At 42.6% G+C, this 27,187-nt stretch overlaps 1 protein-coding gene across 1 annotated transcript in view; it reads left to right on the top strand.

Annotated features, from left to right (window-relative positions):
* Nucleotides 1-25,306, top strand: part of sema3aa (sema domain, immunoglobulin domain (Ig), short basic domain, secreted, (semaphorin) 3Aa) — a 29,427-nt gene extending 4,121 nt beyond the window's left edge. The window contains exons 2-17 of the mRNA XM_070929006.1: nt 8,862-9,022; nt 10,469-10,531; nt 14,067-14,186; nt 15,083-15,173; nt 15,267-15,386; nt 17,402-17,544; nt 17,681-17,795; nt 17,903-17,972; nt 20,266-20,410; nt 20,548-20,767; nt 21,153-21,244; nt 21,354-21,395; nt 21,641-21,798; nt 23,464-23,531; nt 23,646-23,794; nt 24,581-25,306. Coding sequence (XP_070785107.1) covers nt 8,862-9,022; nt 10,469-10,531; nt 14,067-14,186; nt 15,083-15,173; nt 15,267-15,386; nt 17,402-17,544; nt 17,681-17,795; nt 17,903-17,972; nt 20,266-20,410; nt 20,548-20,767; nt 21,153-21,244; nt 21,354-21,395; nt 21,641-21,798; nt 23,464-23,531; nt 23,646-23,794; nt 24,581-25,306 — 2,483 coding nt within the window. The remainder of the gene's footprint in view (nt 1-8,861; nt 9,023-10,468; nt 10,532-14,066; nt 14,187-15,082; nt 15,174-15,266; nt 15,387-17,401; nt 17,545-17,680; nt 17,796-17,902; nt 17,973-20,265; nt 20,411-20,547; nt 20,768-21,152; nt 21,245-21,353; nt 21,396-21,640; nt 21,799-23,463; nt 23,532-23,645; nt 23,795-24,580) is intronic.
* The last annotated feature ends 1,881 nt before the right edge of the window (nt 25,307-27,187 follow it).

The raw sequence follows: 27,187 nt of genomic DNA, 5'->3' as shown, positions 1-27,187 counted from the left end.
TTCAAAATAGACACTTGGTGTGGAACCGCACTCAACGCAGTCTGGACTCAGCCCCATAATAAGCCCGTCTGTGTGAGTGTGTCCATGTGTGTTTGTGTGTGGGCGTGCCTGCCTATGAAAATATGTACTGTTTGTATGTTTGTGGGTGTTTGCGTGTGCGTTGGTTTATCAGTGTATCTTATTCATTCTTTTATATGTGAATGAGTCTCTCTCTCTCTCTCTTGCTTGCTGTTTCTCTCTGTTGTATCCGTCCATTCTGCGGGCTGGGGCTGACAGAGCGGATGTAGATAATTACAAGGTGTTCTCCCAATGCGCCAACTTTGGAGATGTCTGCCTCCACCTCCCTCTCTCTCTCTTTCTCATCGTTCTTTTCTTGCTACCCCCCCCCCCTGCGGCTCAGTCGCATCTCAAGGAACCACAACACAGCAGACCCTAAGTACAATCTTCAAGTAGGCGGTGTGTATGTCTGTGTGTGTTTGTCATTTTTTTTTTTTTTGCTGGTCTCTTTGATTGCAGCTCAGTTGTTACATATCTTTTGGCTATCCTTCTTTTCAACTCTATTTGCACACACACACACACACACACATTACCCTCATGTTTTCTCCCACACGGCCACATTCCAATAGTAGAAGCCAATGTTTTGTAGTGGTTTGCTTTTCAACTATGCCTCTATGTTACATCCGAATACATTTCCGTAACTGACTCACACACCTGACCACAGTGTTTGGTAAGCTCGCATCACCCGAGTCCTCAGGCTGAAAGATGGTATAATGAAGTGTGTGTGAGTGTGTATTTATGTGGACAGTCATTGCCCCGCAGATAATTGTGCAATGACTCAAACGCACTTGCAAAATAAAAAAGCCATTCATCAAGTCACAGAAAAATCGGTCACTTTTCCGTAGCAGTTTTACACTTGCCTGCTAATGCAGGAAGAGGCCGAGTTTGTTCGTTATCATAGATTGTTTCATATTGTAACTAACTTATCTTATTGCATGTAATTTAAACTAATACAGGAATGCGCGAGGAGGGATTAGATTACATTATTGTACCTCATGTGGCAAAATAGGCGGGTGTAATTTGTGAGTTTTATGGCCTTTCGATTGCATGTGTCTGTAGTTTGCTTTACAACTTGGCATGTGTTTTGGAATGTCACGTATTTCCCCAGTGATCATAAAACGTTCCCTAATCACAGTGCTATTTGCTTTAGAAAATTTTATTTTCACGAAAATGATTATCGAAAACAATGTGTGCTCATAGGCCACAATAGGAGGTAGTGTCCGCGCAGTGTGTGTTTGCTCGAAGATTAATGTGTGTACACACCAGTTGTGTTTGTTCAGTGTACATTTTTTGTCTGTGTGTACATAAGGGCTGTATGGACATGCACACGGGAAAAATATCCTGCGCCTTTGCATCTGTGTTTGGGATGAAGGCTTGGGTTACAGCGTGGTGCAGATTGCTGAACCGCGGGTATGAATGGGTCCCGCCACCTGCTAAGTTTTGTCAGTCAGATGGAGAAAGGGTGCACCATTCAATCTGAACAGAGTCAAGTTACAAATGAGGGGGACATCTCTGCAGAAAGACAGACTAAAGGACTGACGGACAACAGACGGACACACAGACGAAGAAAGGAAGGGAGTGGCAGACAAACAGAAATGTTAAATGAGAAGAGAAAGTAGTTTCTTTTTCACAGGATTGATGTTGCTAAGGATGTGCAGTGATTTATAATAATTATAGACACTGCTAGCAATTTTAATCCAACTCTTCCACTCTAATTGTTTTTAATGTCAGAATTGAAGGTCAGCTTGAAATACCAGTCCCTTAAAATCTCAGTTTGCTGTGGTGTAATTATTTTCTTTCTTTCCCTTAGACTTGTTATCTCTTGTCTTCCTGTCATGCATAACAGAAGCAGCATGAGATATAATGAGGAGGATTTTGAAAACAATTTGGCTCAAATGTTGTATTTTATATTGCCAAATTTGGAAATTCCAAACATAAATCTTGACATTTTAATACTTTTTGTTTTATTGATTATCATTTTCCAGTCCAGATGCATTTCATGAAATATAGACACTTTAATGAAACCGTATTTTGATACATGAGATCCTTAAATCACGGGTTAGGTCTGAAATGTGCATCTGTGCCTGTGGATTTGTGTTCGGGTGTCTCCGTCGCTTCAGTGTGTTTGCTGTCACAGTTTGCCTGGGACACATTTCATGATCTGTAGCCTTGCCTCATTAATTTCTAATAAAATGGCAGAGCTGACATTCAGCTACACGGTACAGCTGACAGGCTGCACTAACAGGCAGTGGCTCCAGACATGACCACGCTAACCACAGCCTGGTTCCTCTCAAAGTCCATCCATCAAACTGCCTCGCGATATCACTATCTCTCTCTCTCTGCACAGCTTTGCACAGGAGTGATATTGTGAGTTGTGTGTCTCTGTGTGTGTGTGTGTGTGTGTGTGGATACAAATGCCACATTTTGCCTGTTCAAACAACTTTGTGTTGGTGACTGCATTTGCATACAAAAGCAAATGTGTATATTTGCAAGTGTGTCTGTGTGTGTTTTCCTTAGAATTAATAAGAACCAGAGAGGCTGAGCAGCCTGGTTATACGTGAGCATTTAGTGGTGTGTGAGTGGGCTTTCTGCGGTAGGCATGGCCAGGCCTCTAGCCGTCTGTGGTCACAGCGCTGGTGGAAAAACCGCTCTCTGTGGTCCAGCCGTCCAATGACAGGCGGAGACACACACTAATGAAATGGTTCCATATTCAACCGCTTTTTGTTACATGTGTGCATTTCTGTTTCTGCCTTATCCCTGATTTCTATTTTTTTGTATCTTTCTTGATGTTGCCTTTTCTGCTTTTCCTCTCGTCAGCCCTTCTAGTATACTCTGCTCTTGTATTCAGTATCCCTCCTCACTCTCTTTCTCTCTCTCTCTCTCTCTCTCTCTCTCTCTCTCTCTCTCTCTCTCTCTCTCTCTCTCTCTCTCGAGGGAGAACAGGAATGTGGTGCGGTGACGAGGAAGTCTAGCATTTGGGTTGAGAGAGATGAATGGTGCTGCATGGTGAAATTCAACACATACTTAGACTACTCATATAGATTCTGTGTGGTTTGGGATGTGGTCACCTTTTCCTTGTTAGTCCCTCTGATACATATCCTATGGTTGAACATACTCATATTCACGAGGCATAATATGGTATTAAAATGTCCCATAAGATACAGTACTTGACTATGAATTATGGCTATGAGTCACTTTGGTTGAAAAGTAGAAAATTAAGTTTCTATTTCAACTGAAACTGTATTTTTCAAAGCTGTAATAAAAGAAAACACTCATTCTTTGTGCATAGTAATATCAGTATGGCTTCAACAGCAAACTTCTCACATATTTAGTGTGGTTGTGATGAATGAATCAGCACACACTTTGTTCATGCACACGTTCTCCGTTCTTTTGGATTTAAACACACATGGGAGCTCTTCTTAGTCACAGAGTTCACGGCACTGTGTTTAAGGGAGCACATTTCCTGTCAGAGCTGTCACTCAACAGCACCTGAATGAGAAATCCAATGGCCCAGGTTGTGTTATACAGACAGTCACCATGGAAACCAACCCACACCTGCTACTGTGCTTAGAAAGAGAGAGAGAGGGAGCGAGAGAGAAAGAGCGGGGAGGTGAACTTTTGAGGCATGTGTGGATATCCTTGAGCTTAGGATAATATTTGAACACTTTGTTAAGCAAAGCTCTCAGCAAATTTCCACGGGGCGGCCATTTCGCCTTTTTTTTTCCGGACACCTGTGTTTTGCGGCCGAGGCCATCATGAGAGCAGCAAAACGTACGCCGCGCCACACACAGAGAAAAAAGAAAGCATTCGGAGGCAGGGTTGGGAAAGACAGAGAGACTGATGTGCCAGACCAAACCACTGGAGATATTACAGAACTGTGTGTCTTTGGTTTTCTAAAGCTAGCCTTGTATTTAAAAGATAAACATGCGTAATTCTCTGCACCAGTTATTTTTGAGCTGCCATTTTCTTTTCAAACTGTCTTTTTTCCCCCCCTGCCTGTCAGTGGAGTAGTTATTTAGTAATACACAGACACACTCTGACAAACCACAGAAACACACCTATTGGATCTAAGTCACATACCTTCTGCCAACTGCCGAAGAAAAAGAAAGCTGTGTCAACAACAGGAAATTAACAAGTAAAATGTGTCATTCAAACACTTTTTTACATATTGAAAACCCCCTCTCCTCTTGTTGAGCCCTCACTGTATATATGAGCAACAGAAACACTTGAAAAGTTGCATTAGTTTAATGGAATATTATCCATCTGTTGAATCTCAGTCAAGTGTTTTCCTCTGTCAGGCTTTTATGTTTCATGTCACTCAAACACACACTCACACAGCGGTGCATACACACATTCAGATAAACATAATTTAATGCCCTGTCGCCTTTCTTTCATGTGGTTTCATTATTCCGCTATTGCGTGGCATGTAGGCGTCTAAAACGCCTGCCTGTTTGGAGAATGGGGGAGTGAAGAGTACTCCACAGACAATTGCACTTGAATTTTGAATGTAGCTCTTTTTTTCCTGGGGCTTTTAAGACAAGAGCCAGGTTATTTTCCATAATGGAGTATGGCAGAGGGACAAATGATAATTTATTTGAATGAATTGCTTGCCTGTTTTAAGGGGTGTCCTTGAGTATACTGTGTGTGTGTGTTTGTGCATGGAGTGAATATGAAAATGAAGACATATAACCTCAGTGTAGTTAGTTCTTATATATAAATATGTAGTTTAACATGATAAAACTAAAAACTTCCATATTTCAGTTATATGTTAACACTAAACTACAAAGCAATGATTACACCATATGTTTGGATGCACGCAGGAGTGTCTACATATTTGCATGTGTGTGTGTGCATGTGTTTGCATGTATGTCTGTGGATGTTTGCATCGGCCACTGTGTCTGCATGTGTCTACTTTAATGTGTAAAAGACAGAATGTGTGAGTGAAAAAGAGCAGACAGAGGATGTGTGTAACAAGAGAAAGTGGGATGGAAGTGGGAAGCGGAGGCTGATCAGAGTGTGTGTAGCCATGTGTGTGTATGTATGCGTGTGTGAGGTGAGTGGAATGCATATGCACACACGAGTATATGTTTAAATGTGTCTGTGTATCCAGTGGCTAGTGTAAGCAGACTGTGTGTGGTGAGGGGGCACGTGGCATGTGTATGCACACACATACAGGAGAGGTGTGTGTGTGCGTGTGTGTGCTGGGGGGTCCGGGGCCAGGGAGTGTGTTAGAGGTGGAAGCTGCTGAGTGCGCTCACTGTTCCACTAGTTCATGCTGCATAAGCAGAAATTCTGATTGGATTACAACTTAGTCTGGGAAGAAGTGTGTGTGAGTGTGTGTGTGTGTGTGCGTGTGTGCGTGTGTGTGTTCAGGGAGAGTGATGTGTTGTAAACATTTAGGTCAATATGAATATAATATGCATGCCAGTTTAAGGGAGTGTACTTGTGTGCCTTTTAGAAACAGAGCGCATTTCACATTTAACCTGCTTTGCCTGTGTGTGTGTGTGTGTGTGTGTGTGTGTGTGTGTGTGTGTGTGTGTGTGTGTGTGTGTGTGTTATTCTGTGTATATGTTAGCTGAATGTGTGTATGCTTGTCTTTTGCTTGGTTACTATATTTTGTATGAGCTGTGCCGTATCTGCCCATGCTTTCATTTCCAAACGAGCAGGTCTGTGTTTAGGTTGGAGGCCCTTAGGTGCTCACGCCCAGTTACTCCAATTCTCCAAACCACAGTAGATCCCGGCTCAGATAAAGCCTCTCTGTGTGTATTTGTGTGTGCAGGCCAGCATGTCTTTGTCAGAGATCGCCACGTGTTGAAATATGCGTGTGTTTTTCTTCTCTGGTCCATCTGGGGGAAACCTTTCGTGACGGACCTCGGAAGCTGCCATTTTGGACCACATTCCCGGCTCCTGGGTTCAGCTCCAGGCTCTCACTTTCAGATGATACAGGTTGTTACATATCAAGCCAAGATGGCGGTGAAGAGGAGTTATCTCTCCAAAGTGGAAACAGGGCAGAGGATATTGTTGTTTGTCCTCTGGTTTGTGCATCTTCTATTGACTGTTTGTCCTTGGGTCTGCCATTCTTTTCTTCCCTTTTTATTTGTTTCTAAGGTTTCAATACTCTAAAACTATTTATTTTTCCATTTCATTCCCATTTTTATGCCTACCTTGGCTTTCTGCCACGTCCATTTCTTTTTCCATTACTTCATAGTTGAAACACAGGAGGATCTCCTCTGGCGTTTTGTCGACTGGAAATCACATTTCCTTACTTCCCTCCTCTAACTCATTCCTGACTGCGATGTCATGTCTGATTGCTAAACTGAGAATAAGGGGCTGTCTGATTGGCTACCACATGATAACGAAATGGCTCTGACACTTCTTAACTTCATATTTAATATCTTGTCATGATAATTTGAGTATTGTAGCATTGCTTTCCTGTGGCAGCAGACTTACGAGTGTGTATAAATGTGAATGCCAGGATGTTGGTGTGCATGGAAGGGTCAGTGTAGAAAAAAAAAAAAAATACCTACACACACTGAAACCCACACACATACGCTCAACCCATCTGTGGTACACTACAAATTCTCACACAAACACACATCCACAGACCTCCATTCATGCCCACACCCACCCACTCCATTAACTTAGCCTCAAACTTAGCCTCAAACCGAAATCCGACTGACGCAGATGAGCTGCAACCGTCTTTATTAGGTGACGACCACTCCCTCTCACAGTCCTCATCCACCCCACTGGTACTCGATACACAGACATGGCTGACACACCACTTCCTCCATCTCCCCTTCCATCAATCCCCTCTTTTATGTAGACACAGATGTCCAAGATCTTACACACTGCGAGTGGGCGCAGATGGCTCCTATAGCAGCCCGTCAATCAGAGCTTTGTGGGGAGAGCAGGGAGATCCATCGGACTGTGTGTGTGTGTGTGTGTGTGTGTGTATATATACAGTATATATGTGTTTGTGTATGTGGGCTTGTACTGGTTTCTATATAGTGTGCCTGCGTGTGTCCATGCTATATGGTGACACTGATGATGATGGATGATGTGGTGTGATAGTGAGGCTGATGTATTAGAAGACTGTACCTGTGGTGCAAATATAGAGCACATGTTATGTGTCCAGTGGACCAACCAGAGGCAGATGGTTAAGGGGTTAATTCAATTTCTATTCACTCACTTGTAAACCTAATGTTACTGTTATTATCATAATATCGTAGAGGAACCTACACTGTATGAACAAAAATTGGCTTCTCATGATTGACAAATTGCACATTAACTGTTCAATTAGCTAAAGATATTCCATTGCTTAATTATAATTAAAGACAGATATTTTTATAGGCATTTTATCAACTTGGGCTCTCCATAATAGAAATATAGCAATTAAGATGATGTGAGAGGAAAGAAAAGTAACTAATTAAGTGTCTTTATTTACAAGTAGTATTAGTGGTGGTTTAATACTGTTTTAATTAGGGCTGCAACTAACATTTTGATTATTGTTTAATCTATGGCTTATTTTCTTCTATAATTTGATTATTTTCTTAGTCTACAAAATGTTGGAAAATAGTGAAAAAGGCCTGTTACAATTTCTCAAAACTCAAATTACCCACATATAAATATGTTAAATAAGTATATTTAATTTACAATGATATGAAACAGAGAAACTGGAAGCTGGAACTAGAGAATCTAGTCTTTGCTATTTTTACGTGATAATTGACCGAAGCGATTAATCAATCATCGAAATGGTTGCCGATTCATTTTCTGTTGATCAACAAATCAAATAATCGACCAATTGTTTCAGTTCTATTTTTGATACAGACAGAAGGAAGATGGATATTCTGCATCCTTCATAGATTCACTTGATGATTGAAGCTTTACTGGTTACACTATAACCAAAATAAATGAACTGTTTTGTCTTATGTGCTTTGGCAACAAAATTCAATCAAGGGGTTAACTTGGTCTCAGGAAGGTGGTTCTTTGTTAATATAATGTCAGTTGATGGCGCTCATCTTTGGTGGTTAAACGTTAACCGCAAAGTCTGGTGCAGGTTTTCATTTATATATATATATATATATATATATATACTTAAGGACTTTGTACACCTGAATGCAACACTGTGCAGAAATCCATGTGCAGTCACACGCTCTTCAATGTTGATTTACATAATAACCCATTTACAACTACATGCCACACACTCGCACATTACTTACTTACACACAGTGTCTCCTCTGGCCCTGACTCCATATGAATTATTCAACCAATCACACGGCTGAACAGACTGAACCGTGTCCCTGATTGGGACATGCTGTGTTCTTCACTTCAAATGTCTCACGCTATACCTGACTGACTGTGTTTGTATGTAAGTGTGTGCAAATGTGTGTGTGGAAAAGCAATGAAGGAAACATGAAAAAAGTGCTAAATTACTAATTTCATACAACAGGGCATCTTGATTGGGGAAGCACGAATATTCTTTTCTTTGACACACTTTCACTACACTTACATTCAACTTTGGCGATACTGACTTATATTTTTTAAGTATGAATAAATGTGCTTTCATACAATATTTAATCTAAAAGGTTACGTTTTTTTACACTATTCCTCATAGTCCACATTTTTAGTTTATTAACTTCAGCTAACTACAACTTTTGCTGTGTTTTTTTGTACTATATAAATGTGGGGTTTGTTTCCTCATTTTCAAACTGTTCGTTTATCGATCTTTCAGTCTTTTGTCAGCCACTCCCATACATTGTCCCATACACGATCAACACCAGCTCTTTCTTCTCCTTCTCTTCCAGAGATGTTAGAGTCCAGTAACCTCATCACCTTCAACGGCTTGGCCAACAGCTCGAGCTACGACACTTTCCTATTGGATGAGGAGCGAGGGAGACTACTGGTCGGAGCAGAGGACCACATCTTCTCATTCGACCTCGTCAACATCAACAGAGACAACAAACAGGTAGAATTCAGATGTACTCTTAATTTAGCTAGTTTGAGTTCATTTTATAGGTTTGTGTGAGAGTTGAATGCAGTCATGTTCTTTCGGTCCAGGTTGCGAGGTGTTATTTGAGCTCCTCTCTTCTCTTCTCTTCCTGCTGCTCCCTCTGGAGTCCATTACAGTCCATCTCTTTCTCCCCTCTCTTCATCCCTCCCTCTGTCTGTCTTGGTCCAGACAGGGCTGTCCGTAATTCCATTACTCCACCTGGACTAGGTTAACAGTCTTTTTATCTGATTCGGGCTGCTATCATAGGCACACAAGACTGACAGATTTGCCTGCAGGCTGCAGAAAGCTGAGCAGGGGAATGAAAGTGCTGAAAAATACATAGTCAATGCAGAGAGAGAGAGAGAGAGAGAGAGTGTGTCTCTGAATTATTTTTGCCCTTGGCTCGGATGTGTATTTTTTTCCCCCCTTTTTCGCTCTTTTGTTCTGATCTTTGCGTCATTATGAGATAAAGACCAAAAAACAGTGATTAAGCAAATCTAATGTAATTACCCTGAAATGTGCAACGCAGATTCCCAAGAGAGGAAAACTCAGCTGATCTAGAGAGGAGATAAAGTCTAGGAATAGAATGAGGAATGTGTGCGTATTGTATGGACATAATAATGCATGTACATGCGTATGCATACATTCCCTTTGTCTGTCCACATCTGTGTGGCCACCAGCAAAAATCACCCCCAATATAATCATTCCCTTCCTCATTACAGCTCACATATGCACACTCGTACCCACCATGTGTGTTTATAATTCACGTGACACCAGGGGCCACAGATGGATTTGCCTTAAGGACAGTACAAAGCCATCATTTATTTCACAGTAAATCCTATCTCTTCCAAAACAAAGTAGCAAAAATCTGCTTTCTCTTCATATTTGAAGTGTAAAGCACAACCATATGTTCAGGATTTGAACTGTAGAAATATATAATTTGAACCAGAACTCACATTTAGACTATATAAAATGTCTACATCGACACAGCAGGTGCAATACAGACAGTATTATTCCTACGTATTCCTATATTCTTTATCTTATTCAATTTCACATAAACATGGTACATTTTTAAATTCAGTCTGTTTCTCCTCATATTCATTCACCTGTCACCTAAACCCTTTTTCTTCTCAGCTTTTGTTTTACTGTTTGAAAGGCCACCCTTTATTTATTTTATTTACACGCAACACTGATGGTATGACCAGGGATATAGAGGGAAAGAGGGAAGTGAGTAAACTAGGAATTGTGAATATAGAATATGACAAATCCAAAGTCATTCTCCTGGAATTACTCAAATCTTGATTTCCTGTGATTCACTGCATTGACTCACTGCCTTCACTGCCTTCCCTCCCCTGAAAACATGTGAATCTCTCCTCTCCACCTCCAGCATAGTATGACTTTGTCTTTCTCTCATTTGCACAGATTGCGTGGCCTGCCACCCCCTCTAAGAGGGATGAATGCAAGTGGGCAGGGAAAGACCTCGGGGTAAGTCCACATTCATGATGGGATCGTCATTTGAGCTATTCCCTACAATTTTTGCTTCTGTTTCACAAATTATACGGCTGTCCTGCATAGTTCCACTTGATTCCTCACATTTCTTGCTGGCAACAACACAGCGTAGAAGAAGTTGCCTGGATCCAGCACCCGTACAAGTACAAGAGCACTGTTGAGGAAGGAAATCAGCCAGATAAAAATGATAGTACGGTAGCCATGTTCCCTCTCACCTCTGGCACACTGCACACTGGCACCCACAACTAAACACACTGTACGACAGATGTTCGGTGACAGTAAGGTGTACACAGTGTCTCAATAGCACGAGAACAATGACGCATTACCTCTGAGGTTATTTGCTGCTGTTGGGAGTATGTTTATGTATGTGCCCCAGAGTGTGCGCACATGTGCATATTTATGTGGGAGCGTATTGTTTGAGTTCTCGTTATCTGGCGCAGTGTGTTAGCTCACATGTGCCGTTCTGCACAAGTTTGCTGAACACATACTATATGCCACCAGCTTTGTTTGTGTGCACGGCGGTGTTAGTGTGTGTTATCTTTGTGTTGCTGTTTGGAGAGAGCCCTCTCCGTGTTGTATCTGATCTTAATTTCATGGCTGGATGAGTCTGGAGTGCAGCGGCTGCAGGGTTTTAGGATTATCTAGAATTACCTTGTGCTTTTAAATCACAGAGGTTTTTACTGGGGGTCTAACTCACCGCCAGCTTTTAGGGCTTCTCGCACAAACAAAGTCGCAACCACACGGGCAACACTACACCTTCGCTCCCTCACACTGTGGAAAGAGAATGTGTTCTGGCAGCACAGACTGGCACAAAACACAATGATGAGGTATTTGCGTGCTGTGAAAATGTTTACCCTTGAAAATGAGGCGGTGAGAGCAGAGACGGAGTGCAGCATGGAGAGGCCTTGATTAGGACATTACTAAAGCATTCAGAGCTCCCAAAGTGATGCATTTCTCCAAACCACAATTTACAGCCGCTGAACAAATGTAACAGCTGCCCCCCTCCAAAATGCCTGATGGCTGTATCATTCTCCTTGGCAGGATAATTGTGTAACATTGCCCAGGTCGTTGCATTTGATTCAGTGAACAAAGGGTTCAGATACTGGAGTGTGGATTCACAATTTTGTAGAACTGCCTAGTACAGATATTAAAGCAAAAATAATAGACCAAAGTTATCCTACATGTCCAATGCATTTTCCATATTCAATTAGAGACCTCAGCATTATCTCAAAATTCACTCAACTCATCCAAATATATTTAAGCCCACATACAAATCTGTCCACCCAGTCTCCCATGGAAAGTCATCATCAATACCCAGTCCAGAGAGAGTCATTAATTTTTATCCCATAATGACTCATTTATCCTCTGCGGGTGTTGTGGTTTCCACATAATGACATGGTTTGTGATCAGGGAGACCATTTTTCACCTGAGGGCAAGACAAGGCCGCATGTTTGAGTGACTTGCGTAACTAACGTCTGTCAGTGTTTAGGTGCCACCTACCTACCACATAGCTAATGAGTCTAACTTGAAGACAGCCATGTAAAATCCTAAACAGGGGGGGGATTATAGGAGTTGGTGAAATGCATATAATAAGGGTGTGAGAATGATGTGGGGGCACATGTGTTCCCGCAGTTCAACAGTAGGAAACACAGAGGGTAAAGTCATTAAGTTACAGTACAAAGTTGCATAGACACGGAGACGTGGAGGGTTGAGGTCAGCCACAAGACATCATGCAAGTTTAGTTTCCTCTGTGAACTCAGCAATAGTTCTGGCTGAAATGTGCCCACGTTGTTGGGGCAGTGGGTTAATGATAACATGCGCAGTTGACATGTGTTGAGTGCTTGAATGAACCCCGGTCAGTTAGAAACTACTAGCACGCTACAGTGTAACATGATGTGTATTACAATAACATTAACATATTGAGCAACAGTGATTTTGACATAAAGATAAAATCAGATTCCATATTAAAGACATAGTTTTGGGACATTTGGGGAAATATGCTTATTTGCTTTCCTGCGAGTTAAACGAGAAGGTTGATACCACACATGTCTGTACGTTCAATTTGAAGCTGTAGCTGGCACCTAGTTAGCATAGCTTAGCATAAAGACTGGAAACAGCTAGCCTGGCTCTTTCCAAAGGTAACACACTCTGCTGATTGGGTGCAGTGACTTGCCAGAATGTCACTTCACCCAGCCAAGATATAGTCTTGCACATAACCCCCGTAAAACGGATTAAATGAATTTGCTGGTAGGCATATTTTGTTACCTTCGCACAGAGCCAGGATAGCTGTTTCCCCGTTTTCATTGTTAATGCTAATGCGAGCCAACAGGCTTCTACCTCCAGCTTTATATGGAAGGTACATATATCTTCTCATCTAAGTCTCAGCAAGAAAGTGACTAAGCATATTTCTCAAAATGTCCAACTATTCCTTCAAGCAAATTACTGAGGAGGAGAAAGAGTCAGAGCTTAAACACGCGTTTTTGCCTTTTTGAATAATAGCAGGAAATTCTGTTTTTTTGGAAAAGGTTTGCAGTGTGTGGTCCCAGAGTCAATTTGGTGTTGCACTGGAAAATGTCAGCACTCAAACCTGAACTCAGCGAAGCCCCGTATTCATTTATGTCTCATACGAGGGACTTCATCAAATCATCCAACTGAAATGTCAGTGAGGTTTAGAAGCCTGAAGAGATACATGTGTTAAAGGGAGGAAGAAAGAAAGATAATTTGGCTGTCTGCATGCGATGTGATGAGTGTGCTGTGTTTCCAAATCCCCAAGCAAATACTTATTTGTTAGGCGGATATTCAGCATGTATTTATAATAAGGCAAACCACAGTCTAATCTCTTAAACACATGTGCCCAGTCAACTCCTCGAGGCTGCTAATAACCCTCCCACATTAACCAATCCCATTGATTAGCACTCTAATAAACAGTCTCACACCACTGGGACTAGCAGCATGTGCTGGAGAGCCAACCTAAATACCCTCAGTAAATTCAAACACATGGATCATTAAAGATCTGAGGTAGATTTGCCTGATTTGACTTACAGGTGGGATTTCCTTGAAGGAGACTCAGTTTCAAACAGTAAGTCTTTTCCAAACCAACTGGAAAGTCCCTGCGTTAAAGGGAATTCCAGCAGAGCTTTTCCCTATTCTCCATTATTCTCTGCTTTCTATTAGTCTCTATTTTCAATTGAATCACGTCAGGGCTTTCATTAAAAGTGTCAGCATTAGTTTCATGAAGGATAAAACTTAACTCAAACTTTATGATATGGGGGAGGGAGTTGGCTTTTTGGAGGTTAATGCTAACATATGCAATCTCTTTCATAAAACCCCCACAAGTTTCACATACTTTACAAGGCTATATAATACACTACACTGGTAGGATTACTACATAAACACAGACTGTATTACATACTCAAAATGTATTTTAATCTCTTTGCCAGCTGTATGTTTCACTGTATAAACTTATACATTGGTTGGGGTTTTGATGTGCTTTGTCTCATTCCTTTTCCAGAAAGAGTGTAATAACTTCATCCGGGTCCTCCAGCCCTACAACCAGACCCACCTGTACATCTGTGGCACAGGAGCCTTCCACCCCATCTGCTCTTTTCTGGAAATGGGCAAGAGGGCAGAGGTAATTAATTTTCGGTGCATTAATGTTGGTTCACCAAATGTTGCTGGGTTTTTTCTACATGTTTAATCAGTTATATATATGCAAAAGGTCATTTACATCTCAATTGAGCATTCAGTAATGAGTCGTGAAATGTGCCACCAGTGCTATAGTAAACTAATGAGAGAGAAAGTCCAATATTGTTTCCCCTTACAGCACTAGTATATGGTCTCACACACACACACACACACATTGTTGTGTCCAGCACAGCAGTAATCATTCCTTTCATTGATGGTCTTCTCATCAGTGTTTTCTTTTGTGTGAATAAGTGGAAAAAAAGTGGTCACTACATGGTTCGACTTCAGCCTGTCGGAAATTAAACGACCTCTCCCCGGCATTAAAGTTTAATCAGTCATCTTGATAAAGGTCCACAGGTTAATCAATGTACCAGCATGGGCTCTGCAGTCCGACAATGGGGAGTGGAATGACTGTTTGCACCATGCAGGTTTTCAGTATAGCAGACCCTGCATGAGTTCACTTGAGATTAAAGAAGTGTTGTCGGTAATTGATTTAAAGAAAACTGTGTAAATTGGGTCTCTCTTTTGTGACTTTTGTCTTAATATATTCAAAGAGTCTAAGGGGGAGTTGTGCTTTTGCTGCATGACCCAACTTTATTCCCCATTATTACTTTTTGTCTCATAATTGCAGAAACTATTGTTGCCCTGTAACCAAAGCAGAACAAGCCAGCAGTGTAAAACATGTCTTATCGCTCCTGTCTGGCTGGTGCATCCCATCCCAAAACCTGTGTGCTGTAACGAGAATTTGGTGTAATTTGAAACACAGCCTAAAAATATACCTTTAACCAGGCTTAATGTGGCTTTCACTGGCCTCATTTTGAACTTTGACCCTTTCCTCCACAGGACAACATCTTTCGACTGGCCTCCCATTTCGAGAACGGCCGCGGGAAAAGCCCCTACGACCCCAAAATGCTCTCTGCCTCACTTCTGATTGGTGAGTTTGATCTCTGCCTTGATTAGTTCCAGGAAGTGCTCATTCATATCAGAACTGGTCATTTGTTCCTAACTATACTTTTCTCACTGGCAGATGGAGAGCTGTACTCTGGCACATCTGCTGATTTCATGGGAAGGGACTTCGCTATTTTCCGTACCCTGGGAGATCATCACCCAATCAGAACAGAGCAGCATGATTCAAGATGGCTGAATGGTAAAAAAAAAAAAAAAGCATGTGAAAAACAACGGTCAAAAAAAAAAATTCTCCCAAAGGAATTTATTTTCCTGAAAAAAGTTAATCTGTGTTTTGTACGATCTAGTTTTTCTTCATGGAAAAAAACAAGTTGTTTGTATTCTCCTAGAGATCTACAAGTGTAATTTAATATCATACTGTTTTACACTGGGTTTTGTCACTGTACTCTACTCAAATATGTTGCCTTTCCCGGGTTTTTAAGAGGCCATGGAAGCTAATAGTGTTCAGACTGCAAAAACTAGATACCATACATTTTCAAACCTCACAAACTCCAACAAACCTTACAGTTAAAGTAAAATTAGACGCTCGTGGCCTACATAAACCTCAACTATTCAGAAGAAGGTGGAAGCAAACCATTGTTATTGACCAGTTTTGAAGAAAGAATACCATTGAGCTTTTCAGTGGACTATGGAGCATTAAATTCTCTCACAAGCCTCAAGTCTGCAATCATTTCCATTCATGTGCAGACATCAGATATCAGAGCCCATTCACAAAGTCACTGGATTTGCCTCTGCTAGTAAGATTAGCGCAGCAGTAAGGGTTATTGACTGTTCAGTCTGTCTGGCTATCTTTCGGCACCGCGGAGGACTTAGGGAGCCACAAAAGGTCAGTTTGAACCTTTCCCTCAAGCTGTGCCATCCCTTTTTTCCTTCTTTCCCACAGAACTAATCCGCTCTCAGCTGTTTTCCTGTAGTGGAGTCAAATTCCTCTCAGTTCCCCCTCAACCAGCCCCCCTTCCCCCGGCACCATCAAAAATCACAAACACTGCTCTCTGCAGTGCTGATTCCTTTGACATATTAATAAAGAGCGATTTAAAAGGGAGGAGTCATTGTTACCGCGTTAATCCCCATCGATCTTTCACCTTGTTCAAACAAATACGCCCGGGGATTGTATCCATTCGGCTCGGCAAAATCCAACTCTGTCTCCACAAAGGGGGGATTGTAATTGCATGGATTACTGGGATGGGGATATTCTATTGAGCCCTTATCAACAAGGTTACATGGTACTCAAATGTAACAAGAGAGAAACTTGGGAATGAATCCTTAATAGCAGTCGATTCTAAAAAGGATTTAGGGTTAAACGGTAGCTTTGGCTTTGCTGGTCTTGATTCAAGAAATTTATTTACACATCTCTTCACCCTTTAATGCCCTCTCACTCAATATTGAGGTTGGATTAAACCTCTACTGAATAAAGTAGCCTTTTGTTGAGAAATAAATGTAATGAATTGTATGACCTCAATGGTTGGCAGAAGCCTGTTTTTGCGAGCGCATGCAACATTGAATTTAGGTATTGAGTAGAGGTATAAAGCGCGTGGGGTACACATGATTCATACCAGAGGTCTCACACCTGCACAGCGCTTATAAATCTGCTCCCCACTTTGGCCACACTCGTCTTTTTCACAGCTATTCTATATCCTGAATGGCCACGGAGGCGTAACATGGCACTGCTTGTTTCTCTGCAGCTAACCCCTGAGCTTTTAGACACAGGCTCGTTTTACGCGTGACGACGCCTCAGTGACTGCGGCCACTTTTCCTCAGTCCTTCTGCCCCCTTCAAGTCAAGAGATATCCCAGCCCTAAGGCCTCGGCTCACCCAGTTTAGCTTTGATTTCCTCTTACGCTTAAAGTCGAGATAAATTTATTCAAGTGTTACCCGGGACAATCAGAGCCATGTGTGTTTGTCAGGATGTGGTCTAGAGACAGGGGTTATGTGGGATTTGGACTTGAAGCGCTCGCTTGGGCTAAAGTCAGATACTGTAACACCAGGGTGTAAAGTGAATGGCTATTATTACTGAGCCGTGACTGGAGAATATCATGGGGGATTGGTTTCAGAGGTGTAAAATAGGGGTGAAAGGATTGTCATTGGGGCAGAGTTTGGATCGTAGGGGTGTGTGTGATTCAAGTGTGTATAAACAAATATGCATATTTTACTGCATACTTTTTCTGTGCTTTATTCATTTTTCTTTTTTTCCTCTAGACCCCAGGTTCATAGGTGTTAACTTGATCCCAGAAAGTGACAACCCTGAAGACGACAAGATCTTCCTGTTTTTCAAAGAGAACGCCATGGACGGAGAGCACACTGGCAAGGCTACCATCGCCAGGATAGGACAACTGTGTAAGGTAACAACACACACAAACAAACAAAGTCCTTATCACAGTTTATTCATAAGGAATGGACACGCTTCTTCTTACATATCTGCATGGTCTTAGAGAAATAACTACAGAAATATATTGAGGTTTTTTTGTGTGTGTACAGAATGACATGGGAGGTCACAGGAGTCTGGTGAACAAGTGGACCACTTTCCTCAAGGCCCGGCTAATGTGTTCAGTGCCCGGGGTCAACGGCATTGATACACACTTTGATGAGCTACGTGAGTGTGTATTCTTTATTTTTGTATGAAGAAAAGTTGACCTCACAGACTCTTTAAAATGCTGTTGAAATACCTCACCTTCACCCATTCTTGCTTTGTATTTTCAGAGGACGTTTTTCTCATGAGCTCCAAGGACCCAAAGAATCCAGTTATCTACGCTGTATTCACCACATCCAGGTATAGATCTTTTCCCATGATGACCTCCAAAATGTGTGTGCAAAGGCTCAAATTCTCAAATAGCTTGACAGACGCTGGTAGTATCATATTTGTTTTGTTGATTTGTTGCTAGGAGATCAGAAGGAGCTGATATATATTCAACGGGCAACAGTCCTGGACAAGTTATTTCCTCTGTATTTGAAAAACACACACGCTTCATATTTCCTTTCAAGAATTCTTCCTTTTCACATCCTTTATTCCGTCCCTTTATCTGTAATTTCCTAACCATTTTAAATGACACGGCAGACTGCGAGCAACTAAGCGTGCCCCCATCAAATTCCCAGACAGCGCTCCCCGTCCCTGTAATCCACTTACAGGTGTCTTACGGTTGCCTTCCCCTCATATGGTTCCCCTCCCCACGTCTCAGGCTGGAGACTTTGCTTTTCGCTGATTCCCCAGTTCCCCGCTACCTGTCCCCCTTTTCACTGAAACCTTGGCAGAGGCTTGTAGGGAAATTAGATTATGGTGCAGGGGGGAGCGAGAGAAACATGATATTCACTCAGCAGGAACGCACGCCTCTCCCCTGGCCGCCACCCCAGCTTTGAATGGATGATTCAGAGGCCGGGTGTGGCTCTATTGAAGCATGCGGAGGGGTGAAGGTATGGGGCAAGGCAGATAAGTGAGCTGAAATGGCACAGATGGTGGCACTTATCATGATGATGATGAATTTGCATTTGGGAAGCAGGCGGGGGTATTTTGTGTCCAGTAGTGTCTCTGACTCGCTTTGAAAGGAGGACAAACACTTCACCATCAATCACCACTAATGATAAGACAGACTGAATAGAACGGCGGCGCAAGCTAACGTACACTGACAGGCGGCTTGCATCACTGGGCCCGTATGGCTTTTCTCAGCTTTCTGGAATGTATTCAAAGCAAGAGGTCGTGGTGGGTGTACACCTACATACCCACATGTGTGCCTGGACTCGCACACATGCACACATGCACGCTTTAAAATTCAATTATGGGGCATTGAGGAATTAGAGTGGTTTAATTGGTTTTCTAAGTGGCCAGTTTTCAGAGATGAATAGAGCAGACATTCAGAGGGACCCGCTTTTAATACCTCTGCTTAATGAGGCACAAAGACGCTGCCACCAACAGATCAATGTTTGATTGTGCCCCTATTTTTGTGTGTGTGTATGTGCTTTTTTATGGGGTTGACTGAATTTGTGTGCCTCTCTCTCGACTGTGTGTATCTGCACAAACACATGTTCGCCCTTCTTCTTAAGCACAGATATTGGAGTGTCTTTTTTTGCCCCTGGAGTTAATTGAATTTCTCTGTAATTAACATTTTCAAATGCTAATCCATTCATCTTCCACGCCTTAGTGAGTACTGTTGGCTGTGTGTATGCCAGCCACATCCCTAATTAGTCTGATACAACTTCCCATTGCAGTCAGCGAGACAAAGGACGTCCCCGAATCTTATCGAAGCATTTGGTTCCTGTCGGAGACTTGCTGTCCAAATAAAAAATCTGCCATCTGTAAAAAGTGACAAAAAGCTGTTGAATGAACTTGAGAAGATTTTTCAACACCTAACCTACAGGCAAATAATTACAAATCTATAAAATTGTGAAACATGTGGCCAGAGGCTAATGGACTTTATGGTGTTCAGAGATTGAAACAAGCAGTTTACTTTGTCACAATCTCCACAGGAATATTTTATAACTCTTTTGGAATATATATCTTGGAATATTCCTGTGAAACTCCCAAAGTCTCCACTTTAATGAGTCGCAGCTCAAATTGCTGTCTTCTGGACGACCTGGGACAGAGCATGAATTGAAATAAAATCCACATCATTCCCCCTTTTTTTGCATGATTGATTGACCTTTCCTGCTTCGGACCTCGTCTGGCGAGTGAAAGCTAAATCCACCCATCTGGCTCGAGCAAGTGCTCGCAAAATATTGGAGGGGATTTCAAATATCTTCTGAACCAGGTCTCCTGTTTTGTTGGTGGTGCGCCCAAATTCCTGTCTGTTCTCAAGAGGCTGGAAGCAATCAGAGTGAAGTTCCAATCTGTCATTCCTGTACTTAGGTAATGACAACCTTGCTTCCCTCCGTCTTTGTACGATGAAGGGTCATTTTGTTGTCTGTCTTCAGTATTTCACAAGCTCCTAATCCCTGTCTTGTGACCGATCGTTTATGAATCCCTTTTGTTTGTCTCTGTCATCTTATTTCACCGCCCTCTCCCTCCCTCTCTTCATCCTTAAACTCTTTTTATTTCTCACCCCTTCTACGTTTCTCTCTCTCTTTCTCCACAGTAACATCTTTAAAGGCTCAGCGGTGTGTATGTACAACATGGCAGACATCAGGAGGGTTTTCCTGGGTCCCTACGCCCACAGAGATGGACCCAACTACCAGTGGGTGCCTTTCCAAGGGAGGGTGCCCTACCCCCGCCCTGGCACTGTGAGTCTCCACATAAACAATTGTCCACAAATGCAAATTTCTTTATAATACTATAAAGAAATTAGATAAAAAAACATTAATCATACGCTGTCAATCGTCTAAAACTTACCTGCCTGCCATTTTGGTCTGATTCTCAGTGCCCCAGCAAGACATTTGGAGGATTCGACTCCACCAAGGACCTCCCTGATGACGTCATCACCTTCGCCAGGGGTCACCCAGCCATGTACAACCCAGTGCACCCGATAGGCGGGCGTCCCATCATGGTGCGGACAGATGTGGACTACCAGTTCTCCCAGCTGGTGGTGGACAGAGTGGAGGCAGAGGACGGACAGTATGATGTCATGTTCATTGGGACAGGTACAGTTAGTCTTTTGTCATTTTTCATGCCAGACTAGTCCACTAAAAAAAACTTTTTCTGTCTTAGACATAACGACATTTTGAAAAATTATTTAACTGAGGTTGAACACAGTTAAATGCTATTTAAGGTTGACTGTTTATTTTCACTAAAAAAGTCAGTTAAACAAATTTTAATCTGGATTGTTTGTCCCTATGCACTCAAAAGGTGTTTTGTTCACTACTGCAAGAATACTTTGATTACTATACAGTAAACAAGGTCCTCTTTCTGCAGTATGAGCACTGATAATGCACCAGAATCCAACTTCACCTTTATTAGATTCTTCATACATGATCAAAACAGACTTGTATACACATGTACTGTATCTGAATGTGTATAATCTTTCAGACATGGGCACAGTGCTGAAGGTGGTGACGATTCCCAGGGAGAGCTGGCATGACCTGGAAGAGGTGGTGCTGGAAGAGATGACCGTCTTTAGGGTATGACATTGAAAACTGAGTGCTAACAACAATTTATGAAGCCGATGCCTATAAAAATACACAGTGTCCATAGATGTGGTAGTAAAGCAGCTGTATTTGTTTTGTGCAGGAGCCGACTCCTATTACCGCTATGGAGCTGTCCACCAAGCAGGTAAAGACTTGTTTTCACACATAATAATTTATCCAGAAGTTGTTGACAGGGCTACAAGCTCAAGTTAAACAAAAAGTGAGAACTTCTGGGCCTTTAAGCAAACACTGATATCCAAAAACAAAGATATGTAACGTGCCTACTGAGAACCAAACCCACAAGCACCTTCTTATTACAAGAACCTTTCCAGCTGAGCCACGCAGGAATATTAAACTTTTACATCCTCACTCTTTCTTCTGCTCCCACAGCAACAGCTGTACCTTGGCTCGGCCCTGGGTGTATCACAGATGTCTTTGCACCGTTGCGAGGTGTATGGGAAAGCTTGCGCTGAGTGTTGCCTGGCCAGAGACCCTTATTGCGCCTGGGACGGCACCGAGTGCTCGAGATACTTTCCTACCGCCAAGAGGTAGGAGCATGCACACACCAAACAAATCATTGACCTTTATTTATCCTCAGAGGGTTTGCTGAGCCTGCATGCTTCTTCTCAGCAACATCCTGCCTTTGTATTAATGTCGTCACACCTGGGAGTTATCAGAACTCCTGCAGTCTGCTTTGGCAATTGGCTTTAAATGCTTTCCTCAAGGGCATCTCAATTTATTATTATTTATTATTCTTAGACCTCCACTGGCCTATTAGCAGGTTCTGTGAATCTAAAATGTACATGGATACGCAGTACATGCCAAAACATCTAAACATGGAAGTAATCTGGAGTCAAAACAAAGTTGTTAAACACACACACACACACACACACACACACACACACACACACACACACACGCACACACACACAGGTTAAGAATGCATTCCAGGAGGTACAATCCAGCAACCTGGGTTATAACTTCTGCCAGCGACAGTTGTTCTGAGTTGTGATCCCATCAGCCAAGATGAACACACACACAGACATAAAGAGACACACATGAATATACATCTACACAAGCACACACACACTAAATTATAGCCAACAGGAGCTGTCTGACTGCAGCCAGGAGGTACGAACATACACACCCTCAAATTACCCTCTGCAGCATCCAGCGGGATTAGGCTGACCACTACAGCCCTCACACACATAGCATTACACCCCTGCATCTCATTCATCCAGAACTTCTCACACCAGCAGAAGTAGGCCAGTGGGTATACTCCAGCTTGGCAAGGTTACAGAGGAGGTGGCACACCCCGTGGTTAAGGCCAGGACCTGCTCCTCTCAGCCCTCCTCTACATTGCAAATATTTTCCCTCCCAGAATGAGAACCAGACACCCAAACTCCGCACGTGCTCAGACAGCCAAAAAAGACAGGAATGTTAGCCCAGGAAACGTACAAAGGAGGGACATGTGTGAGAAAGACACAGAGAGACGCGAGCGTCCAAATGTGTATGACACACGGGAGTGAGGAAGGAGGGATGTTAGTGGCCATATATACCGACCATTTCACTCCATCTGTTTCTTTTTTACTTTTTTCATCTACCTACTTTATTTCCATCTTTCCAACCCACACCTCACCTTTGGCTTACCCTACCGCTCTCCCCGCTTTGATTTTTACAGCACCCGTCAGAGGTTTTAAACATGACCATGACAACTAGAAACAGGGGAGACACATATGCAGTTAGTCAGTAAAGCCAGGCTATGAAAAACGCCTCGCCTTCACAGTAGAAAAACTGAATGACATCGTGGACTTTCATATCAAGAGGACAAAGAGTGGGGCTGCTTTTACAAGAGATTTCGAGGGTGAAACAATACTGTGTGAGTTTCATAATAACGGCTCATCAGAAGGCGATGAAGCACGTTGTTTCATTGCTCGGCAGGTTTATGTTTCTTACATTCTGCCAGGGTTTCGTTTTTTCACTTATGTGATTTAACAGTGGAGTGAAGATAGAATAAATACCCACTCTCTAGCCCTTAAATGTGGCATAGTATTGGGTAACATTGCCCCCTAGTGGTTGAAATGAAACAGTACAGAGAGCAGAACATGATAAGTGCATTTCTGGTCTATTTTGTAGAACATGTGTTGCTTAAATTGCCAGTACATCCAAGTATGTTTCCACTACAGCCATTAACATTGTGGCTCTCTTCACAGGCGAACCAGACGACAGGACATCAGAAACGGAGACCCACTCTCCCAGTGCTCAGATCTTCAGCATCATGGTACCTTACCTTAATGACCACACACACACACACACACACACTCGTATGTACAACTACGCTCTCTCCTCTTCTTCCCACTCATGCCCCTGTCTGTGTGCGTTCTGGTTTGAGCAGAGGACACGGACGGCGTAGGAGGCAGCGTGGAGGACCGGAGTGTGTACGGCGTGGAGAACAGCAGCATGTTCCTGGAGTGCAGCCCCAAGTCTCAGAGAGCGCTCATTTACTGGCAGCTGCAGAAGCCCAACGACGATCGCAAGCACGAGGTGTGTATGTTTCTCTCGTTATTTCTGATTTGCCTCTTTAAAGCAGGCTACAGAAATGCAAAAACCTAAACACCCCGATTTGGACTTTAGCTCCATTTCACACTAATTAAATTGCTGCAAACAAAACATCATCTCTCTGCCAAAGGCTACACCTTTCCTGCTCTGTGTTATCATGTAATGACCTCTGACCCTGTTGACCTTTAACCTCAGTGACTTAAAAAGGGTGGTAACCTTGGGGTGTGGCTGTTTAGACTGACTTTTGACCCTATGATGTAACCAATAACTTCTGCTTGACTTTCTACTTTCACTGTATTTGTCTAACTGGGTGTTCAGGGCGTGTGTTTTTAGGTACCGGTGAGACGAAGAAATCCAGTTTGAGTAACAGATCCGTGAATTTTAAGGCTTATCAGATGCAAACCACTGCTCAGCAGGTTATAATATTATTTAGTTTATATATTATTTTACCTCTCTTGAAAGCTATTACAGCAATTATTATATATTTTATACGCATCATATCTTATATATTTCTTTCACGTCAATACAATAGTCCCTTTCATATCAGTGATGTGGATGCATTTTTTACACAGTGCTGTTGTCGCCTTAGCTTGTACTGAACCTTTGGATAAAACCAAATGTCATCCCTCCAGATTTATGGAATGGGGCCTTGAAAACTTGAAAGTCCCCTTCCGCTCAAAACTCCAGTCCAGACAGGAACACACCTGTTTGTCTGCTAGAATTTCTTTTCTGTATTTATCTTTATATCTTTCTCTTTGTGTCTTTTTTCAGATCAAGCTAGATGACAGGGTGGTCCGTACAGACCAGGGCCTGCTCATTCGCCGTCTGACCCAGTCTGACACCGGTATCTACCACTGCCAGGCTGTCGAACACGGGTTTATCCAGCCCCTACTGCGCCTCAACCTCCAGGTCATCCCCACCCAGAGACTGGGTGACATCCTACCCGGACTTCCCGGTGCAGGAGGCGGGGTAGGTCACACTGCCAAGCACAGGCTGTGGTATCGAGACTTTCTGTCTCTCTTGGACCACCCAGACCTCAACAGCGTGGAGGAGTTTTGCGATCGAGTTTGGAAGAAAGAGCGCAAACAGAAAAGGGTGAAGACACCTAACGGGAACGGTCAGGGTAAACCTGACAGCACCGGCGGTACCAGCTCTGCATTACGGCCTAAAGCTCCCAACACCCAGAAGCAGCAAGCCAGTCCACCACAAAGCAGGCCATGGCTCCAGGCTGGAGCTCCAACAGCAGAAGAGCCAGCACGGGGCCAGAATACCCAGAAAGCTCAACCAAATCTGGGTATGTTGAGTGGCCAGGTGCCTAAGAACAACCAGAAGACACAAACCGGCCAAAAGGGGCAGGGCAGCGCGGCTGGCTCTCAGGCTGCGGGGGGGTCTCGGGCGAGCAGCCAGCACACGGCCAAATGGAGACGGATGCAGGAAAATAAGAAGGGACGCAACAGGAGGACCCATGAGCTTCAGAGACCCCCACGTAGCGTTTGAGAAGAAAAGAGCAAAGATGCACACATGCGACCAGATCTACACACACAAGCACAAACCCACGCATCCACACATATACACACAAGCACATTCTATAGATTGTGTATCCAATGTATGATTCAGTGACCTCGCCAGAACCAACACCCATAAACACACACTTTTAGGTAGAAATACATGAACTGCTCTCATGTAACAACAATAAAGCTCTCATTCAAAGACAAACACACCTGTGAAGAGGACAGAGGACTGAAAAACTGGGATGCATACTGTAAATGTGTGAGGATGTGGCTGGTTGCCTGGGATACTTGCCTGGCAGACACTTCAACCTCCTGTACATAAGCTACTAAAATAAGACTGGGACAAAAATGTGTAGTGAGGTGTTTGTTGGTAAGCAGATGGAGGACTTAATATGCTGAGAGGACATTTGTGGAGACATTAATAGATACACAGACGTTTACGGAAGCAGAAAATTATGCATTCACTGCAGCCCGCTGCCCTCTTTGACCTGAGCATGTGAACTGCAAGATAGTGTACATGGAATGGATTAAAAAAAAACCTCTTATTTTGAAGAACAGTTTGAGGAGGAAAGAACCTTCCATCTCGTCTTTCACGTCAAGACAGACAACAGTACCCCTACAGGAGGAAAGGGAAGGGTTGCGAATCACCTAGAGGTGTGCACAGCTGGCACCAGTGGCCCTCATGTTGTGTAAGAACAAATAGAAGTATTACTACATGGAAAAACTGCAAAGTCATGCTGCGGTGCAAAGAAAGTGCTTCATCATGACCTTCTCCACCTGAGGCTGGGAAAGCATTGTGCATGTTGTTGTCAATCAATGTTTTAATAAGCTAGTTATTTTATGGAATTCTAGAGGCTTTTTTTTTTTACACCCTACCTAAAAAAAAATGTTACATTTTTCTTTTATATTTCCTTTCCTTTCCAGACCAGTGCTTCTATTTTTGGGGGGCAAAAATTACAAGCAACATAGTAGTCTCATTGTGCATTATCCCTCCTGCTCTCGAGGATTCTGTGTAAGTTATTATGTTGCTGCTTTTTCTGGGATTTATAGAATCTGGGCACGAATTCCAGTTGTAGGCTATGCTAAAAACCCAGTCTGAAACGGACTGCCAGTTGTTTTGTGTACATATATACAACAAACTTAACTCTCTGTGTATATACAGTACATATACAGTACAAGAACACCACTTGATTATTATTTATTGCTCATTGTTTTGTGAAAGGGTTGCATTTATTTTTGATATTATGGTGTTTTTGGCTCATCAATATATTGGAGAAACAATGGCAACAGCAACTAAGAAAACTTTGATGGACCAACTGGCCGAATTTGTGTCAAGGGGTTGAAAATGAGTTCAGGGGTTTATGTTAACTAAATCCCACTAACGATAAGCACAATTTTGTCTCTTTTGACTTTCATAACAGATAATTTCATTATGTTTTCCTTTCTCCCAAATCCATCCATAATGTCTTATTCATCCAGTAGCCGTTATGTGTAAGATAATTCCCCAAACTGAAAAACATTAGCTGTGAATCTCTGTAAGAAATAGTGGAGAAAAATGTTAAATCTAGTCTGAAGGAGAAGACACGTTATACTGCATGTGAATGCTACCTACAGTAAGTGCATCTTTTTTATCGTCTCTTTACGTGTTTTGTGTGAGAGGTAAAGTTCCCTTAAAGCAAGGTGTGAGTTACTTTTGTCCTTTTGCCAAAACAGTGATATTAACAACTCATGATACTCTGGCCAAAGCTGTGTAAGATCCAAGCTCCTTAATCTTCGAATCAACAATGGTACCTCCTGTCTCCCCTGTCCCCTGAATACACAAGAAGAGTAATGTGTCAATGCAATAAATTTAGAGCAGATAGTGTTC

The sequence above is a fragment of the Enoplosus armatus genome, chromosome 22, assembly GCF_043641665.1.
Source record: "Enoplosus armatus isolate fEnoArm2 chromosome 22, fEnoArm2.hap1, whole genome shotgun sequence".
Classification (NCBI taxonomy): domain Eukaryota; kingdom Metazoa; phylum Chordata; class Actinopteri; order Centrarchiformes; family Enoplosidae; genus Enoplosus; species Enoplosus armatus.
Note: the sequence above shows the minus strand (reverse complement) of the source record. Positions and strands in the feature narration are given on the sequence as shown.